We start from the raw sequence: 21,653 nt of genomic DNA on the forward strand, positions 1-21,653 counted from the left end.
ACATTTTAAAAGTTTTTTGTAAAAAAAACTATAGTAATACTAATACTATATGTGCACCTAAGGGAACATAATAATAAAATAAAATAAAACATGTCATGACCCCTTTAAAAAACATTTTAAAATATATGCATATTTGAAATATTATTTAATTATTTCTTAATATTATATAATATATTATCATTATATATAATATATACATATATATATGTATGTATATTAAAAATATTGATATATATTATTAAACATTAATGTGTGTTAATAAGTTAACAGGACATGTACATGACAGATAAGCATAATACACCTTGTGTTATTTTGATGTGCTAGACACTAGAGCCGCCCACCTGTCAAACGAGTGGAACTGCATGGGCAGCATAGCCGCAGCTTCCCTCTTTAGGGCAGGGTCAGGGTGGTACGGCTGGGGTTCGGGCCCTGCCTCTGCCCCCTCCACCGGTGCGGCCACCAAACTCTTCAGGATCTCCCTCACATTGATTCCCTTGCTGGCTTGGCTGATGCTGGAGATGGAGGCGGCCGGTTTCAGAACCTCCACGCCAGGAGGCGACTCCAGCAGGGACTCGCGGGACTTCCTCACCTCCGACGACAGAGTGCACAGCAACTCGCTCATGACGTCTGGGCCTCCAGAGTTCCCGCCCAACCCGCTGGAGTCTACACCCAGCTCGGAGCCGTTGAAAGCACTGGTGACTTGCTCGTCCCCGATGCCGGAGTCAGTGTGAGGCAGCGAGCCCTCCAGCGGGAGATCCTCCAGAGGGGTGGCAGCCAGTCGGTCTCCACGAACACCATCTGAGAAGGAGGACGGGTTCTCTGCAGTTTGCACACACATACACTACCAGTCAAAAGTTTGTAATAATTACGATTTTTTATGTTTTTGAAAGAATCCTTATATGGTCACTAGGGGTGTAACAATACCCTCATGTCACAATACATATCACGATACTGAACTCATGATACAATATTATTGCAATACTCCAAGACACATGATAAAAGGTTAAAAATAAAATGTACTGTTGATTAAAATACTGAATTTGGTATTACATGGGGGTGAAAATGAATAGGCTTGGACTTGGTGACAATGGTGACACCACAATAAAAAATATTCATCATTCTGAAGCTGAAAATATAGAATCATTTTAGACGAATATGCTTGCACTCTGTCACTGGCTAGATACATGGCCACTTTTTACTGGTAACATAAGACATATGGCATTATCAGGACACACAAATTTTACCCCATTGCATTATTATACATTAAATTCTACATTATATATAGTAGTTTAATGTAGTACTGACACCAAAACTCTGTGAACTTTAATTATTTTTCTCACACAGTAATTTTCATTTTGGGTAAACTATACACAATACAGATTGTCATTATCCACAATACATATTGTTGCATTTTTGTATTGCGATATATTGTGACACGACGATATATTGTTACACCCTTAATGCTCACCAAAGCTGCGTTTATTTGATCAAAAATACAATAAAAATATTGTTAAGTAGTATTCGAATTTAAATTATCCGTTATATATTTTAAAATGCATTTTATTCCTGTGATGGCAAAGCCTAATTTTTCAGCAGCCATTACTCCAATATAACCTTTCACTGTATTTTTGTGCCTTAGTTGCAGCCTTGGTAAACGCAAGACTTCTTACAAAACATACACTTTTTTATTATTTTTAAATCACAATTATTCAAAACTTTTGACCAATAGTTTACATGCCAAAATGAGAATTACAGAAACATTTCAGATTCCCACCTGAATATTAATTCAAAATCACACTCCGATAAAGCTTTGCAATAATGTCTTGCACACTTAAATTGCTGAAATCCTCCCTGCGGGATGCACTGTGTGACTATATAGCGTAGATAATCGGAGACTGTTATGAAAAGTGGAAGATGTTTGACTGTGTGATGAACACTTATTAGCATTTGTGGGGTGTTTAAGTGGTAAACGACTAAAAATACATACTACTGAGTGCAACAAGGTCACACACCCGTAATGACTGCAGATGCCAAGTCAGTAAGCTCACCTGTGCTGGTGGGTGAATTAATCTCTTGTCGAATGCTTCTCCCTGATAGGCTGCTGGACCTGCAAATCTCCCGTTGTGGCTCCAGGATGTCCCGGTATTTGGACACCATGAGGACGGAGATGAAGTAGACCACGGCTAGAGCCAGAAACTGAGCCTGTTTACTGTCATCCTGTTGAACGCACAGCACAGTTAACAATCATTCTGTTCACGTTAACATACACGCTTTGCTCCGGCTCAGGTAAGTGAGTGTCTCACCACGTCTCTGAAGACGACGGCTCGGAGACGATTGATGTCCACGTCCTGCAACAGTCTGTCTGGGTCTTTGATGGGGGAAAGGTTACGCGGAACATTTTGTATGACAGTCTGCGGCAGAGAGGGAGAAATCATGCGTTATACTGCGGTATGCGTACTTCCTGTTGAATTACATACACAATAATTGCATATTGCATACAAGTCACACTATGCGTTTCCGATGTGTTTTCAGAGACTCTCTAGAAGGTGTTTGTGCAGGTGTTTGAGTGTATAACCTTGCTGGCGGACGCTGCAGTCTGTAGGTTCTCCTGGGTCTTGCTGATTGGCAGGGAGGTTTTGCTGCCTCTGTCTCTCTGCCTCTGTCTGCACTCCAGACAGTTCCTCACTGCTACACAACACACTGAGAAGAGAAAAACACTTTTACTAGAACCTATGCCTTGATTAAAGTCACATCACACATAATATCAAAAGATTGGGGTCGGTAAAATACTTTGTTTTTGTTGAAAGTTTGCTTTTGCTCACCAAGGCTGTATTTATTTAATAAAAAATACAGCAAAAACTGTAAAATTGTGAAAAATGATTACAATTTCAAATAATTGTTCTCTATTTTAATATATTTTACAATTTAATTTATTTCTGTAATGGCAAAGCTGAATTTTCAGCATCACTACGCCAGTCTTCAGTGTCACATGAACCCTCAGAAATCATTCTAATATCCTGATTTGGTGCTCAAGAAACTATATTTTTATAAACTAAATTATAAATCTTAAAAAGTTGGTGTTTAATACTTTTGTGGAAACCGTGATACGTTTTTTTCATGATTTTCTGATGACTAGAAATCATTCTTTTTTTATTTTGTATCAATGTAAAAGTCTTTACTGTCACAGTTTTATTGATACTTTATTTTCAGACCCAGAGGGATCCATAATACAATACAAAACACATACATAGTAATACACACCCACACACACACACACACACAAAAAGAAAAAAGTAATACAACAAGTAAAAATACACCTTCCACAGTAGGGTTGCCACCTTCAGTGTGGCAAAATAAGGGACACCCATTCCCCCCCCCCCCCCCACATAATATGTAGATATGAATCCAACTAAAAGCTATTGAAAATATGTATTTTAGTCAAATAGCAAATGGTGTAGCTCTGCAGCCATCTACTAAAGTGATAATTTCTTTACTTTTAAAACAGCATTTTCCAAAAAGATGGGCAAAAATCTTACACTAAACCATGTCAAATTATCCATATCCATGAACGTTAGAAATGTGGGTTTTTTATAAAGTGAATTTAACTTTTTTTTTTTTACTGTTTTTGTTTAAAAAATATTTATTTATATAGCCTAAAGTAAAAAAAATATAATAAATCCTCCTAAAACTATAAATCCAAAAAAAAAAAAACTATTATGTTTCAAAATGACATTTTGTTGAAACAACACAAGTGTGACTTTTTCCCCCCACACTAACATAAAAAACAGATATTATTCAAATTTATTTAATTTTTTTGTAGATGTAGAAAGTGTTGTCAACCGTGCAAAGTCTCACATCATTTGGACAAATATAATGTTTTATTTATTTCAGCAAACGTCATTTGGGGTCGAAAAGACCCGAACAGCGCGCTACAAGGGGTTAAAAAACGTGCAGGTTTACAGCGCATGTTCACGAGACTCAGTCGCTATAGAAACAAAGACGCTAAAATGCAATCACGCAATGAGCTTCTCTACTAAGAAATTGATTTCTTTATATTTGCTATTAGTATTATCCATACTGCAAAATCCTTATGTTTTTATTCAACTATATGTGGGCCTAATGTAAAATACGGGACAAATCGCGTCCCTTATTGATTTGATACGGGACGCATCATCTTACTTGTAAATACGGGACGATTCCGTATTTTAAGGGACGGGTGGCAACCCTATTCCACAGTGTTCAGTGTCTAACATTCAGACATGTACACCCAGTGCTTTTTACTAAATATAACCATTCATTTCTTTAAAGGGGTTATCGGATGCAATATTCACTTTTATATGATGTTTGCATATAAATGTGTCTTTGCAGTGTGTGGACACAACCACCATACAATGAAAAAAAAATCCATTCACTTTTTTTAATCCTCAAAAAGTCTAAACGCTCAATAATCAAGCCGTTTGGATTTTCTGAGCAATATGATGTCATATTGCTCATGCTCCGCCCAAAACCGCTGACGGACTGTCCCGTATTAGCATATTTCCGCCCTTAGCTATTTGTACACTTTCCATCAAGGCAGCACTTTATGTCTTGTGTCAACACGCCCCATGGAAGAGAGGGGTGGGGTGAGCAGTTGCTCATTATCATTTAAAGAGACATGCACCGAAACGGGTCGCTGTGAACAGAGCTGTTTTTGAGGAGGTAAAAAGGGTGTTGTTTTATGTTACGTATGTTACAAACTTTACATGAAGACCCTAAAGAATCATACCAACTTGTGGAAAATGGGCATCCGATGACAAAAATCTTACTGAACCCAAACTTTTGAATGGTAGTGCACTGAGATGCACATTCTGCCTTTTTCTTTGTGCTTTGAAACCATTTTAAAGGTGAGGTGTGTATTTTTTAATGAATGTTTAAATACTTTCTCTTATTCGGTCTTAATAATGGAGACAAAAATATAAGTAAGCCATTTGAGCAGTGTAAACACTGCAGGTCTGTTTGTTTGATGTGCATATCAACTTCTGTTCAAACAATGGTTTGAGTTTTTTTGCCACAGAAATTACACACTTTAGCTTTAAGGTACAAGGACCTTACATTGAAACTACTTTACTCAGTCAAGGGACATATTTGAAAGTGCACATGGGTAAGATTCATCATACATACCTAATCGTAGACACTGGCGCATTAATCCCCCTGACGACATGTTCTTTTCAGCCTCGATCTCGCTGAAATTAAGAGAACTGGCGAACACGAGCACGTCCACCATGGCCATCAGCCTGCTGAGAAACGTGACCGCAGTCTCTGACGACATACCTTGTGTCGCCTCCACATTCTCAAGCTCCGTCTGTGACACACACACATAATCGAAATCCAGATGTTTAGAAACATATCCCAATTCATTTTTACAAACACACACACACCACGCACGCACACACAATATAAGACTAAAACACAGAGTAATGCTTACACCTATAAAGAATTTTACTGTTAACAATGTGCTGATGGACAAACAAATGTGTGATAGCAGCAAATCAATAATGCCAGGCAAACTTCACATGAAACATGCCTCTCAAACACATTTAAATGCCTGTGGTGGGGAGGAAGGTGCTGAGAAAAACACCACACAGGGGGAAGTGTGTTCAAACCAGAGTGACACCCATTTGAGTGTGAACAGGCGGTGTTGATCTTTGCAGTGGTCAAGGAACACATCACCATTTTGCAACATCAATTTCAAATGTTTGACATAATTACATGGTATATCACAAAAGAAAAACTTTTTGTCAAGTCAAAGTTCCATAAGAACAGACACCCACTTTTGTTTTAAAGAAATGCTGGACCTTTTAAAGTCTCTTTTGAAAAATTATAACTTTTAAATAGTTTGACGGAGATATGAACTACTACCGGACTTAAAACCCTAAGTGTAGTGACCTGACCAGAGTTGAGTGCTGAAAATAACACAATTGATGTTGAAAACTGGGAACATGCTCGTTGCTAGGAGACATAATAGTGGTGGATAAAGAGGTCACACAGCAGTGCATTGTGGGTATGTATAGGAGCGACAGCTCAGACCAACCTCTGCCCCTGTGCCAGAGCTTCCTGGCAGGCTATTAACTTCATTGCTTTTTGCCCCTTTCTGTAAGCAAGAACTTCCTTGTGTCTTTATGACCAACACAGAGGGGAACAAATGAAGTTGACATTTAATAAAGATCCTTATTAACGGACCAATAGAGCTGGGGGTTTAGCACAGCACCACAGTGTGTGTTCATTCATTTAATGCAATTTAACATCAGTATATGTGTCTTTGCGAAGGTTTGTCATGAATAACAGACTATGATGATGAAACACAAACATATGGGAGGTGTGATAAGCTTCTTTTATCAGATATGACCACTTAAAGTGATATATAGAGCATGTAAAAGATCAATACTGATTAGTTTGCATTATAATACATCCATAATCTCTTATCAATAATCTCAATCCCAAGGTGCATTCATTTGTTGAACTAATTAAAAGAGTAAAACAAAAGACACATAAATGGCACTTAGATAATAATAAAATATGTTTAAAATCATGTTTACTAACTACTAACATGGGGCCATTTTGAAATCACATGACCAGCCAGATACAACTCAATACTTATTGGACACCTTTGCTTACAGAATAAATTATTCATGGCTGACAGCAAACATCGCATTTCTATGTAACTAAAACCTTGCATGATGCTGCACTTCTAATACCGTTATAGTGCAAGTAGAGGGATATTGGTCAGCACAACATAAACAACTTTAATAACACAATTAATAACATTTCTGTCATTCAAATGAATGAATAAAGACATGGTCTGAGTCTGAAAAAGATGGAAATGATCTGAAATGGATCATGGACTGTAATACTATTGATATTAAAATGTAGCGTTAAAAAATGAATGCTGTGAACATTAGAGAAGAATAAATTAATTGGAACTTACAGGGTTCGCACTAACCTTAGAACTCTACATGCAAAACAAAAGGAGAGAAACAGAAAGAGAATTAGAGGGAAGGGGGAAAGTAAGGAATTAGATACAGTACAGACAACAAAAGGAGCACCAAAAGATGGCTAATAAAAAAATAGAGTCAGTAAACAGAGGACATTTCAGATAAAGCTGTAAGAATGCTTGCCAGAAATGAAAAGGTTAAGTTGCAGGTAAGATGTCAAAGAACATAGGAGAAGAAAGTGGCAAAATTAGGGATTGTGTTCACATTTAAGATAAGAATCTCAGGCCAGGGTAAGACACAATTTGCCATCAGCAGCACTCAATGATGTTTCTGTGTGTAAAAAAAAATACTGATCTGGAGTCAGCACTCTTACTCTTGAAATACGTCCTGGTGATAGCACCTCATAAGTATAAGATGAGACACGCATTGTCGCCCTCATTTATAACTTTCAGCGATATTCGGGGACTAGAACAGGAAAAAAAAAATTTCTTCTAGAAGACTCTAAATGTTCCCATTACATCCCTTTCAACCAGAAAAAAAGAAAAACCTGCCACTAAAAAGTGGTTTTATAATTCAAAGATGTTGTACTGATGTGAATATCCACTAGGGGGCGATCATGTGCCACTTACAGATGGGGAGGTGGCAGCAGAGAGCAAGGGCAGGATCCCACCACACGCTATAATGATGTTATCAACCATCTGAGAAATTAGGTGGATGGTGTTGTGGACAAATATAATGTTCTCGTTACTGTTTACGAAGTCCATGACAGATTTTGTAGAGTGGCTGAGAGAAAGAGAGAACAAAGAAAGACAGCAGTGAGGCAAGAGCATGTAAAAAGTATGCAACATATTAATCCCTTCAGCATTTCACTGTCAAGTAACTCAAAAAGGGTAGAGATAATTAGATTATAACATCCTTGTTGATGGCCCTGGAACAACATGCTTTTCAACCAATCAGGTTTAAGGATAGGGAAAGGAGTAGGGTTGGGGATGCGGATCAGGAATGTTTTTCCAGGACCAACTCAAGATGTTCATCCGGGAACACGCTATCATTTCTGAAGGCCACAAACCCTCATACCTCCTCCACATGTGTACGTCACTTTCCAGGGCGAACAACAAGTCAGTGAGAAGGCGCTGATGCATGGGCGACCACTTGAATTCTGGGATACGGAACATGGTAGTGCGAGGACCGGGGCTGAACTGCCGCCTCTGTTCCTCTGTCATCGGCATTCCCCGGAAGCCCAGATCCACACGGAGGTCCCTTTCCATCTGACTCGACATACGTCCATGAAGAGCCTGCAGGAAAGCACAAGTTCAATCATTCATCTAAGCAACTGGCTCTGATTGCTTGCTAGTTTATTCTGCGATTCATTTGTTCATTTATTTTTTATGGTTCTAAACCAGACTGAGGTTGTGGAAACCTATTTAAAGGGTTAGGTCACTCACCATCATGTTGTTGCAAACCCATTTAAACTGTTTATCCTCAGTGGAACACAAAAGGAGATCTTCTAGATCTACCCCTTGTCTTCAGATCCCAAACCTCAGTTGTGTAAATGTACAGGGTGTCCAATGCTGCTCCTGGAGGGTCACCTTTCAGCAGGGTTTTTGCTCGAGCCCCAATTTAAACACTAGAAACCTCCAGACAGATGTGCTGGAGCTAAACTCTGCAGGAAGGTGGTTCTCCAGAAGCAGGATTTGCCACCCTGTATATTGAAATATATCACTTCGAAATGTGTTACGCAAGGTTTAACGTCAATAACTCTTTTTTGAATGTAATGCACCAGTTTTAAAATTCAAAAGTTTGAATGAGATTTCAGAGGATAATTATTTAAATCTTGGCCTGATCCTCACAGAAAGCCATTGTATGATTTCAAAAAACTTGAACATCATATGGACTACTTTACAGTGTTTTTTTTTTTTTTTCATTTTAAGGACTACAGCATCCATCCACATGTACTTTCATAATATGAAAAAGAGCATCATGAACATCATGCCTAACATCTCTTTTTGTTCAGCAGAAGAAAGTAAGTCATACCGGTTTGGTTACATGAGGGTGAGTAAACATTTCCAGTTGCAATTTGTGGACAAACTATAAAAATGATAAGAGAGAATGAGTGATTTGCACCTGTGTGGTGGCTGTGGTCTGAATTTTCTTCATTTCTTTGTCCTTTCCGTCGTCGGATCTCTCCGTGTCTGAAGTAGTGCTGGCTGCGTCCCCTCCGCTCTTTCCTGCCCTGGCCTCCCCAACCTCCTGCTCCAAACACTCTGCTGCCCTGGCTGCAGCCTGGGCCTCGGCCTCTGCCAGCGTGCTGATGTCCGCCAAGGTGCTCTGCAACTTAAACCCATCATCCTCTGCTAGGCCACCTGGGGTTTGAACCAGGTCTGAACCACAAGACGTCATGTGAGCCAACAGGCTGAGGTCGTCACTGGCACTTGAAGTATGTGGAGTTGTTGAACAAGGGGGCTGTTCGGGGCTGGGCAGCACCAGGGGCTCTGTTGACGCCAATGAGGGAAGCAGCTTCTCGTCCACCTTGGGGAACAGGAAGCCATTGTTGCTGGGAACACTGTCCTTCTCATCTGCGAGTGTGATTAGAGGCCCCAGGTTCCCATCGTCTTCCGTCAAACCAACCACAACGCTTTCCTCCTCTTTGGGGACAAGGCTCCCATTGAGCTTGTGAACTGCTGCACAGTAGGCGCTGTCCAACAGCGAGTCTACTTCCACCAAGGGGCCATTCTCCATGCCCCCTCCTCCTCCGAGAACCTCCGGGGACAGATCCAGATCGTCTAATTTAACCTCTGTAGCCTCCACCTTCTCCGCTTTTATGTCCACCAGCAAGTCATGGACTTCCACGCGAACCCCTGCGACCGACCGTTCAGCTTCACCCTCCGGGCCTTTGGCTTCTGCCAGCAGGATTCGAGAGTCTGCGTTCTCTCCATAGTCCACCTCACTCTCCGGTGTTTGCGTCTGAGATGTGTCATCAATCTCGCGGATCTCTAGGTTTCCATTGACAGTGGCGGGTTGGGCAGAAAGGCCGGAAATTGTGCTGACTGAACCCTTTTTCCCTTTCTTGATGTTCTCTTCCTCTTGTCGTTGGTACTCCTCATACATCTTTGCCAGGTACTCCTTGTGCGCTTCGTAGGTCACCTAAAGAGGTCAGGGGTAGTAGTTGTGAGTGTTCTTTGGTGTTGGTTTACTTTCCAAGCAGATATTTATCTTAGCATCTCCCCCATTAGATGAAATCATTAGGATCATTGCACTTTATCCAATTAAGCAAAAACAGGTTGATCTGCATTTAACTAAAATCAGATGCTATTACCATGAACATGACCAAAAGACAAGGCCAGAGAGTGGAGATATATAAAAATAACAACCGTTTCATCCTTCACAGACATAATAAATGCATTAAAACCATTAAATGTGATATAACGAAACTAAATATGTCAAGAAAAGGGATTAAAGCTGCAGACTGGCTTGCTCTAACCTTGGAGTGGGCGATGGAGAGTGTGTCCACCCACACACGCCAGCCTCCCCACTCGTACTTGATGGCATGGTAGAGCAGGATTCGGAATATGTTGTAGACCATTTCGGTGATCTTCTGCTCTTCCGGGTTCTTTGGGTTAATGTAGCCCAGAGAGAACATCCAGTCCTGCCACACTGAACACTGCAGCAGACACCTACACACACACACACACACACACACACACACACACACACACACACACATTACAATGGTACCACAATGCCAATTTAGATGGAACGGACTAATTATTCACTCCAGCAGAATGTTAACCGAGTTAAAAGCTCTGGTTTTAACAGTGACTATTCTAATGGAAAACTAGTGGTTTTCAGAAGATTACTGGATATTGCTAATTTCCTCTATTTTGACATTTAAATTACCTTTGGGTAATCTAATTGCTTATTTGAAGTTAATATTCCAAAACAATTTCAAAATCAATATCAATTTTCATACTGTACATAATAATGTTGTGATTCAATTGGATATTTTGTTTTGTTTTAATGGTGTGTGAAACAGAGCACATTATACAATGATAAACATTTTAAACCGTAATAAACTCTATTATTGTCACATGACCTAATTATGACCCCCCCATGCCATGTTTAATTCATTCATGGAACTTCACTCTTCCTTCACTCTGGCCGTCTCAGATTCCCAAAACGTCTGCTCACTTCAGAATGCAGGGCTTGTTATGGAATAGAAAAACAAGCAGTCCCACTTCACCAATGATAAAATATGCATTGCGATTTTGGTATGCAGTTGTAACCATGGCAGCAGCTGACTGAGTGGGCCTGGGTGCATGGTGCGCCATTGGCTTGTTTAGGATAAAAGTACACACACACAAAGTAACTAAACCTTGCTAATGAGCAAATAAGGCAAACCCGAGTCCAAAAGGTGAGTCCGGTTTAGTCTCTCTGCAGGAACCCATGAAACGGAACAATGCAGAGAGAATGCCACTTCAAATCTTCATTCCTCAATGCATTAATTATGACACTAATTGATTTAATAGGAGGGAGCGTCTTTCCCACTGAGAGGGAGACGCTAAATGCTTCTGATGTTTGCATACAGCTTGCGTGTGTAAAAATATTGTAATGTCTGCATATGTCTGGGTTTCTGTGGGAATGTTTGTATGTACAAGGAGATTTGTATGGCTATGTGCTTTATTGCGTGTTATTTTTATGTATATTTATCTATAAATATTTGGGTTTGTTTTTATGTGTCTGTAGTGTTTTCTCAGAGGAGGTAAGGGAGGAATTGCCTTCTCAAACTGAATGAAAATCTAAATATTACAAAATACTAATTGCACATTAAATATGCTTTTTAAAAATATACTAGAATTGTTTGCTCATTGATATTCTAAGCGTAATGTTTTCTACATGAAAAACTGTGTACATCAAACTTTTACTTTTGACAAAAAAACACCCCCGCAGATTTAGTGATCGCCACTAGTGTGTGAAAACGGCTTACCGTCTGTTCTCTCTGCTGTTGCTGAAGAGTTTGATCATATCGGACAGGAAGAGGCGTCGCACTTCCATCAGCTCAGCACTGGGGGAAGAGCTTTTAAGCAGCGTGGCCACGACCTTAAGAATCACTGAAAGAATCAAAAAGAAAAAAGATGTTGAGTTTGGACATTTACACAATAGTTTAAACAAAAGTACAGAGCAGTACCCTAGAAATGAAACGAACAACAGACACGACACTCACTGGGGTTTTGGATCTTGACTGTAGAATCGGGTTCTGGGTGAGGCTTGTGCACCACCTGAGTGCAAACCTGTTCCGTCAAGATCTATGTCAGACAAAATTCAGTTTGATTACCGAAAATCAGTTTTATGCACATTTTATTCAAAAACGCATAATCCTAATTCTTATAAATATACAAGATAAGGTTTCAGAGAGAAAATTACATAACACGTAATAATAATAATAAAATAAATAAATAATAACAATTAATATTTTGAAAACAAATTGATTAATGTTATAAAAATATATATGCATCTAATTAATAATATTTTATTATATATTCTATCCTATATTAACATTGCATGAAACTACGGTATATAATCTGTTTATTAACTGTTTATTAAGCATTGGTGTGTTACATAATCTACATAATAACTTTTTCATGCTTAAAACTAAAAGCACTCTTTTACTCTTGCTAAAATCATAGCATGGACAGCCTCTTTTGGCTCATTGCTTTAATAACTGTGGCAACACATATTTTTTAAAAGATTTAAATGATTACAATGGTTATAAGACTTTAAATTGCATTTTTCCATGAATATCAAGGACATGAATGTTTCTTGATATTGGACACTTGCTTCTGGTAAAATTTCAAGGTGGTTATAATCATACAACCAAATAGATAATTTCTACAACGGCACTTGTGACTAAAATCGTTTGATTCTACATTGATGTCATTCATGATAACTGCCATATTGCTTAGAGCTACATAAACATAAAAAAATACTGAGTGCACCTTTGTAAATACATTTATAATGCATTGCATACAGGCATCATAGGAAGTGTTGCTAAAAATATACACAGACAGGCTGATACCTCGTAGAGCGTGTTGTAGGTGGTGATGGTCACAGTGCTGGTGTGCATCATTAGTCGTTCTCCGAGCAACGTGAAGAGGCTGTGTGTGTGCATGATCTCCACCTTCCTCCTGTACACACACACACAGAGCACAGGGGAAGTGAGATAAGAGGCGCATGTGCCATGTTGTTTGCGGTCACATTGCATAAACTCCCTCACGAGTTCAATTTTACCCCCAAGTCTTCCACGCCATTAGGATCAATGAGGAGATGCATGCCACTGGCACACTGATGCGATTAGAAGTGACACCACACTCCTCAAGGGCACACAAACACACAGCTGTCAGTGGCCCTCTTACAGCCTCTCGGAGACATCAGCATTCCCGAGCACATCAGTCAGGGGGAGGGGACGTGACAGCACAAAGACTGCCGGTCAAATGCATTTAATTCACCTCTCAGACACACACAACAGACTGAATATGCAAATGACAGATTAATATGCAAATACATGACGCCAGTTCTGCAAGTGGGCGTGTCTAACATTAAGCTGAACTTTCTAAAAAATTGTAATAACAGAGATATGAACACTGATTTTTTTTTTTTATCCTTTATGCATTTTTTAAATAAATGTTGGTTATTTTGACACATTTACTCCTAGGGAAGTCAAGAAAACAGGATCTGGAAGTGACATTAACCAGATTTTATGTACGATTTGATGATAAACAAGCGCAAAAATGTCTTTGATTTTTATATTTCATTTAATATGTAAGCAGGAAAGTAACTGGTGTCTAAATAATGATGAATAACCTTCGTAGCATCATCTTATCTTGTCTAAAGCTCTGCCTTGCCGGACACACGCTCTGTCAGAACGATTATTCTGGCAGTAGCCTGTGCGTTTAACACGTCCTGTCAGCTTCGTTCTCTAAATGTGCTCTCTTCCCCTCCTGAAAGGGCAGGTTCATGCGTCCGTACAGTACCGTTTGCACTACAAAAACCATAAACGTGGCTGTGTTGTAATCGAAGGGAGTATATCTATTAAAGGTTATACTGTACCAGACTTTCAGAAATATGCACTGCTGAAGCTCAAGAACTTAAAAGAAAATGAACAGCGTGTCTAACAAGCTAGAAATATTTAACGCAGCATTCATTTTATTCCCTTACAGTCATTCTTTGGTTAGCGTTACAATATACAGTATGATCACACTATCTGGGTGCGAGAGAGCGAGAGCGAGAGCGAGAGAGAGAGAGAGAGAGGATGGTCCGCATGTATGCCTATCCAAAGATCTGGTTTCGTTTCTCAGTTTTTGATCCTGTCGGTAACATGCTTGTCTCAATGATTAAGACACGCAGGTGTAAGTGCAAAAATAAGTGTAAATACTTGTGATACTGTCATTGTATCAAGAGGATCGATCGACACATAAAAACTAGGGTCACATATTAGTTTAGGGTCCAATTCTCACTATTAACTAACTATTAACTATGACTTTTGCCTCAATAAACTTAGTAAGGTAGTTGTTAAGTTTAGGTACTAATAAACAGCCAATATCATAGTACCGGTAATATGCATGCTAACAAGCAACTAGTTAATAGTGAGATTTGGACTTTAAACTAAAGTATTACCAAAACGCCAAAAAGCATAGTCTCTGGAGGATGATGCCTCTTGTTATGTAAAGAGATTGCACAAAAGACTTGCATGGTGAAAAAAAAAGAAGATTTTTTTTCTTCAAATTACTAAGAGAACATTTTGTTTAAAACATTCCGATTAGAAAAAAGAAAAAGTTACCGTAATATATATATTTTAATTAATGTGTCAAATAAATATCTAAAAAAGATAAAGATTTCAAAATAAAAAAGATTTCTAAATACCTTGCCAGTTTTTAAAAAATGGCATCATCTGTTCAAACCAGATGTAGTAAAAACATAATCAAGTAAAACATGTAGTGAAGCAGTGTAGTTAATTCAATTTCACCCTTATGTTCACTAACTGTGATGAAATAAGATTAAATATATGGAGCTATAATATGTCCACCTTCAAATTGTGAGCGTAATATTTTACAAAATATATTAAGACATATACAGTACGACGGGGAGATGAAAAATAACCGCATAGTAGGAATGACCCAGCCATGGTCTCTTTGCATGTTAACATACAGCTTTGTTTGCTCATATACAAGTCAAAATAGCCACACATCATTCACACAAATGTTTTGATCATTAATACGCACTTGTGTCCAAGATGTTTCAGGAAGTAGCCAAGAACTTTTAGCGCTTGGACTCGTATACTCTCGCTTTTGGAGGCCAGGAGTTTGTAGATGACTCTGAAAAGGAAATATCAAAGATTCATAAATTGTAGGTTAATGTGTACTATCCCTTTAACCCTTTGGTTGTGGCACTTGCTATGTGAACACGCACACCAAAAATGTTGTACTCCTCATGGTCAAAAATGACAGCATTGGAAATGAATGGGAAACTAATTTCATCTAGTGGAAACCTTTGGTACTGCGCCCAAACAAAATCTAACTGAAAGCGAATTTTTTTGAGATCAAGCTCAAATTTGGAACACAACTTGTTTAGATTCCTGGCTTTGATTTTCTCACAGTGTTGGAGTAAAAAGAGTCTTGGAAAATATATACTAATTTAAAATAGTATTTTTGTGCATTTTTCATAAAAAGCGTAAAATTCTATCATTTTTTTCAAGTTACCTTTTTTTAAAACTTTTTTTAACTTCAGTAATAATCTGCCAAATTTATGACAGTTTAAGTTGTAAAATTAATTTTCAGGTCCATCCTCAAAAAGTGAATAAATGGATTATAACTACTGCATAAATATAATTTAGTACCATCAAATAACCTAAAACTACTAAATATTAAATAAAAAAATGATCGAACTAAAAAATAATACATCCATTTCATTGCATTTTATTTGTCATTTTTGACCACCAGAGGGTTAACCACAAAAAAACATGAGAATAACTGTGATTACATATCTGAATCGATTGGCAGCCCTAGTAATAAAATGTTATAAGAGGAGGGCAGATCAAACAAGAATTCACAGGGAAGGCAGTTCAAATAAGCACTTAGGTCCCTTGTGATCGGTTGTGAGGCAAGAGGAAATGTGATTGATGCAGCTGTGACAGACCAAATCTATTTCAGTTACATAACCAGACCATGCAAGAGCCGTTTGTCCCTGAGGCCTCACCGTATTCCATTCCTCTGGTCGAAGGCAGGGATCATGGAGGCGGGGTGTTCAGACATGAGTGCGACCAAGAGCTGAAGCACATCATGGATGTTTTCGTCCTATAGGAGAGGAAAATGAACAAACAGACATTGAACCACACCAGAGTAGACGGTAATGATCCACTAGATACCCTTTCAAATGTCTGGGGGTTATATAATCCTGCACTTAACTAGCAGTTTTCAGGATTCATTTGGTGTTTTCAATCAAATGGCTGCAGAGATGGTGCATTACAGCAATTTCATGAGACTCGATCAAAACATTAATGTAGCTTTCAGGATAATACTAGTGCCTTCCTGATGGACTCAAAGACTTCTGCACTTCTGACACCTGAGGTGAACATTTCAGCCGTCCAGACTGATTAAAGCAGCTTGTTTTTCATCAAGAACATGGCCTGTTTGATAAAGGCTGAGGAAAATGAGCCCATGAGACCTTTTGCTCTGTTTATTGATCAATTTTACCTCATGCATGGTTAGCAGGTAGTTCAATATACTCTGCAACTCATCTTCCTTCACTCCTCGGTCCTAAAAAAAAAGAAAAGCAAAAGATTAGATACAAGCAGACCCACTCTCAGTGTTAATGAATTATTTTATCAATAAAGAAATTAATACTAGCAATAAAAAAAAACAGAAATATCCACATTTTCAATTTGAACATTTCCACTGTTTTGCTTTGTTGATATTTGAGTTAAGGAACGCTTGCATGCTATGGATATTGGCTTTGAAATATTCTATGATGTTTGGCCTTTTGAAGAAATACTTCTGTTTTCTGTCATTTCTGTTAATTAAGTTGGGTAGGTTCTGAATGAATAGGAAATCATTAGATGTTGCTGGTAGCTGCTTTACATTGTATTAGTGTGAGTGAGTCTCAATGCTGTGTTTGGTGAAGTAAAGGGTGTTTGTGATGGATTGGGGCCACTATTACAGGCCTCTCACAACGCTTATAATTACACAAAAAGCCAGAAAATGTGGAAAAGGGGCAGAATATTATAGGAACAAAACAAAAAGGCAGCGGCTAAATGAATAAAACGTGCTGCTTGGCAACCACATCGTGCTTCCCAAAACAGGACAATAGCCTAGAGTGCACACAAAACACACATTTCTTTGTGTCGAGAGATGATCCATAATGCAACTCTCTCAGTGTTGGCCCTCATTTCTACATGACTGCTTTACAAACCGGATCATATTTCTGGGAAAAATTAGGATAAATTGTGTTATTTTGACAAAGCAGATGTGTCTTCTGGCTGTCACTGCTTGGGAACTAATGCATTTTATTCAAGCTGCCCGATTCACTGCAATGACATGTCAAATAAAATCAGTTTTGAAGAACAAAGTGATGCACTGATGCGCATAGCAAGCAAAGCAGAAATGAAATGGAAAGTTACCATGTGTGTCAAAGATGTAACTCTTTTTATACTTAATGTATGACAAGTTTTATTATAAAGTCTAACTAGAAAATATGCATCAGGGATATGATTTATTCCTATGCTATATAGTCTTTAATGATTACAAAATAGTAATATATCAATAATTGCATTCAAATACATAAAATGCACAATTAAAAATAGTGTAAAAAATAATATAAATATAAAATAATACTTTTATAACATATATTTCTATAATACTTTTATAACGCACATATATATAATACATTTATAACATATACATATATATATATATATATATATATATATATATATATATATATATGTGTGTGTGTGTGTGTGTGTTTATATATATACACACACACACACTTTAATATTTACAAAAAAAAAGAAGAAAAAAAATAAATCTATAGTGATTTTGTACAGTCTCACCTTGAGAATGAGTTGTTTGAGGAAAAGAAGCATGAACGCCCGCAGGGATATAATTTCCTTCTGAGAGGGCCGTGGACCATCTGTAAAAAAACACAGTAATTTACAACAATTACATCGGTTTCACACATCTAAACTCTTAATAAACACCTGCGTATGGCATTTATATAAACCTGAGATGCTTAATATGTGCTATTAGTCATCATCAATGAACCAAAAAACAAGCAAAATGCCTTTTGCCATTTTTATTCCTAAGCTAATGTTGAAAAAACATATTTAGCAGAGCACGTTATAAAATGTGTCACTCTCTTTGAATATTTCCCAAAACTGACACAAAAAAAACCAACAACATGTTTTTCTAGTGACTCACATATTAATGAACAAACTAAAACCCGGATCTTGTAAGGAATTACTTGTTTCATTTTTCAGGGACGAGGGAAAAGCCGCAGCTCAAAGCTGCAGGTTTCTTACGATGGGTTCAAACTGAATATAGTACAGTGACACACAACACACAAGAAAAACAGCACTTAAGACGCAGCTTAGGGAATACAAGCCCCTAAACGACACACCAACCCCATTTCCAAACCACACAACCACCTATTTCTCTTACAATCCCTCACTATCTTTCTCAAACAGACACAAACGCACTCCTCATCTTTTATTGAACACGCGGTGCACAGACGTTACAAAGCTGCCATAAAAAATTCACATCGCTTCCTATATGAAAAGCCGCAGCTCAGTGCATGCGTGTGATGTAATGAAGCAGGTCAGCGGCTTTTCCCATCTCAAGCCATGTTCATCCTCACATCAAGTGTGTGTTGGTGTGTGTCGTCATCGTCCTTGTGCTGCAGTTCTGTACTCTGTGTGTAGTTACATACACAAGCGCTCTGTGGCGGTGAGGATTTGTAAGCTATGAACGTGGTCAAGGTCTATTTGTAGCCAGGTATATCCCTTGACCTTTCCCAGCTGCAGTGATTTGGTGCAGTGAGAGAATTGATGACCGGGTGTGTAGACTGTGCTCTTCTAGAGATCTGGAAGGACAGATCTGTCTTGGGTCAGTGCATGTGTGGCTCACAGCATTCAGCGTGATGACCACCCCACAGCATCCCAAGGGTCAAAGCAAGGTCAGTTAAGACGATCAATCAATGCTACCTGTTATCACAGATCTGTGGCATTTGCAAGAATACGACAAAATATACACTGTAAAAAAATTGCGTCCTTATTTTAAAGTACAATCTACTTGGATATTTAAGTCATTTCAACTTAAATCACATTAAACTGACTTATCAAAATAAGTTATACAAGATTCAACTATTTTTTTGAGTTAAAACAATGTAAAAACATGTGTTGTTGTCATAACTTATTGATCATATAATTTTTTACAGTGTATGTCAATGACTTTGAATCCATGTAACAGTTATGCAAATTAATCTTTTGTGAAATGCAATTAGAATAAGATTAAGGCTGTTTTTGTTGAGCAAAAGTTTACATTTATACTTTAACATCGGATTTTAAAATCCAATTAAGACTAAACATTAAAAGGAGTCGAAATTAACACTACAGTACATTACATGGAAACAAACACACTCTACAATGTGACAGACCCATGCAGCATCATGGGAAGGGCAACGGGGTTGCCATGGTGACACTTGCTCTGCATCTAACAGAGATAAGCAGACACAAGTCACAGTGCCATCTGTGGTACACAGGGAAGGGAAGAAAGAAATGCAACTATAGGCTTGTCTGAATGGATCAACATATCCGCTATATAAATATAATAGAAGAGAATGGACAACATCCAAAAACTGAAAAACACGCACAGCTTTTTATGCACACAGCATATCAAAAAATGTGCATGCTCATTTATCCTATTTTTACATTAAAATGACTTGCCGTTATCTTATGTTCATCTTTGAAAGCATTCTAAATGTAATAGTAGGCAAATCTGAAAATTAATATCCATTAATATCCATTAATATCTCATCTTTTATGTTATAATGTTGTGATGACTAAATTCACATTTTAAAAATAGATTTTGATTTGTTTTGCTTTTAATTTAAATGTATTGATCAGAATTGTAATATTAGTGAACACTAATATATACAATATAAAAGTACAAGTATATTAAGTATTTAAATAAAGTATATTTTATATAAGTATATATAAATATAAAAGTAAAAGTTTAAATTCAACTAAATTATGTTACTTTGAATTTTCTATTCAACAAGTAATATTTTTTTTATCTCAGTTTCCACAAAAATATTAAGCAGCACAACTGTTTTCTACATTGAAATGAACAAGAAATTATTCTTAAGCAGCAAATCAGCATTTTGATTTCTGAAGGATCATGTGACTCTGAAGACTGGAGTAAATTATGCTGAAAATTCAGCTTTGCCGTAACAGGAATAATTCACATTTAAAAATATGTTAAATTGGAAAAGTTTTTTAAAACTGTAAAAATATTTCACAAATTAACTGTTATTATAGTATTTTTGATCAAATAAATGAAGCTTTGCTGAGTATAAGAGACTACTAAGTCTTACTGACTTCAAACTATTAAACCTTAGCCGCCATCTTGTTATGCCTAAATTTACATTTAAAACAATTGATTTTTATTTCTCAGTGTTTTGATTTTTATTCATTTATTTAGAAAAAAACAGTATAGAACTGTAATATTGGCCAGTTATTGGTTATTGGCTCATTTGCATCGGCCAGAAGTTTAATATCAGTGCCTCTTTATACACAATAAAATGTTATATGCTTGGTTAAACAAGGAGATCATTGTGATCATCTGTATTGGGAAGCTAATGATGTCAGATAATTACTGCTGACAGGAAAACACCTCGTGATGCTGTTAGAGATGTTAGATGCTACAAATCATTCACTTCATACACCATCTATCTAACTCAGAGACTCACCTCTGGGAATGACAGCCCAGGATGGAGAAAGAGAGAGATGGCAAACAGATGGAAAAACTGACAGATTTTGCATGTGGCATTTGGGAAAACAGTAAGAATGAAGGAGAAACAAGTGAAAGAAAAACCACAGCGTGAGAGAAAATGAGACAAGTAAGAGACTGATAAAATGGGAAAGGGAGAGAAAAATGGAAAAAACAAAAGTGAGACAGAGAGAGAAAGTAATCTTGAGAGAAAAACAAGATTTAGATTGAAGAGAGAACAGAAGTCTGAGGCACAAAAGTGCACAGGATACAAAAATAGACTGACGGAGGGGGGAGGGGGAGGGGGGGATGGAGTGGGCTGTGTTTCAAGATTTATTCACACTTAACATTGCCTTTTTGTAGACACACGCTCCACCCTGCCACAACCGGCTAGCATGTGTGAGGACTTCTGAACTGCTCAGCTGTTCACAGAACATGTGCATTTCCTCTGTGGTATATTGTTTTGTTAAAATCAAAATGAACATGAGATCTCAAGATCTAGGGATTTGATTTAGGCCAATTTTGGTACCGGATCCTGTCAGCAAAGTGTTCAGCGTGGAGTATAAAGGACCCACATATGGCTGTAAACACTGCAAGTAGACGTGTGTTTGAGCACTCACCTAGGCCTTTAGGGGTGATACCGCTG

General features: G+C 37.8%; 2 protein-coding genes across 3 annotated transcripts in view; both read right to left on the minus strand.

Annotated features, from left to right (window-relative positions):
* The window catches only part of nbeaa (neurobeachin a), a 43,837-nt gene extending 22,190 nt beyond the window's left edge, over positions 1–21,647 (minus strand). For both annotated transcript variants that reach the window (XM_079600754.1, XM_079600753.1), the window contains exons 1-18: positions 21,628–21,647; positions 18,073–18,152; positions 16,718–16,780; positions 16,221–16,318; positions 15,248–15,340; positions 13,045–13,153; positions 12,193–12,274; positions 11,956–12,079; positions 10,453–10,645; positions 9,096–10,115; positions 8,049–8,266; positions 7,601–7,754; positions 6,965–6,988; positions 5,161–5,341; positions 2,576–2,700; positions 2,304–2,411; positions 2,049–2,217; positions 342–819 (exon numbers count right to left, since the gene is read on the minus strand). In XM_079600754.1, the coding sequence (XP_079456880.1) occupies positions 342–819; positions 2,049–2,217; positions 2,304–2,411; positions 2,576–2,700; positions 5,161–5,341; positions 6,965–6,988; positions 7,601–7,754; positions 8,049–8,266; positions 9,096–10,115; positions 10,453–10,645; positions 11,956–12,079; positions 12,193–12,274; positions 13,045–13,153; positions 15,248–15,340; positions 16,221–16,318; positions 16,718–16,780; positions 18,073–18,105 (3,272 nt within the window). In that variant the 5' untranslated portion in view covers positions 18,106–18,152; positions 21,628–21,647. The remainder of the gene's footprint in view (positions 1–341; positions 820–2,048; positions 2,218–2,303; positions 2,412–2,575; positions 2,701–5,160; positions 5,342–6,964; positions 6,989–7,600; positions 7,755–8,048; positions 8,267–9,095; positions 10,116–10,452; positions 10,646–11,955; positions 12,080–12,192; positions 12,275–13,044; positions 13,154–15,247; positions 15,341–16,220; positions 16,319–16,717; positions 16,781–18,072; positions 18,153–21,627) is intronic.
* The window catches only part of LOC306991342 (neurobeachin-like), a gene marked incomplete at its 3' end in the record, with an annotated part of 60,541 nt that continues 58,545 nt past the window's right edge, over positions 19,658–21,653 (minus strand). The window contains exon 7 of the mRNA XM_079599073.1: positions 19,658–19,729. Coding sequence (XP_079455199.1) covers positions 19,658–19,729 — 72 coding nt within the window. The remainder of the gene's footprint in view (positions 19,730–21,653) is intronic.

The sequence above is a fragment of the Phoxinus phoxinus genome, assembly GCF_949152265.1.
Source record: "Phoxinus phoxinus genome assembly, chromosome: 23".
NCBI lineage: Eukaryota > Metazoa > Chordata > Actinopteri > Cypriniformes > Leuciscidae > Phoxinus > Phoxinus phoxinus.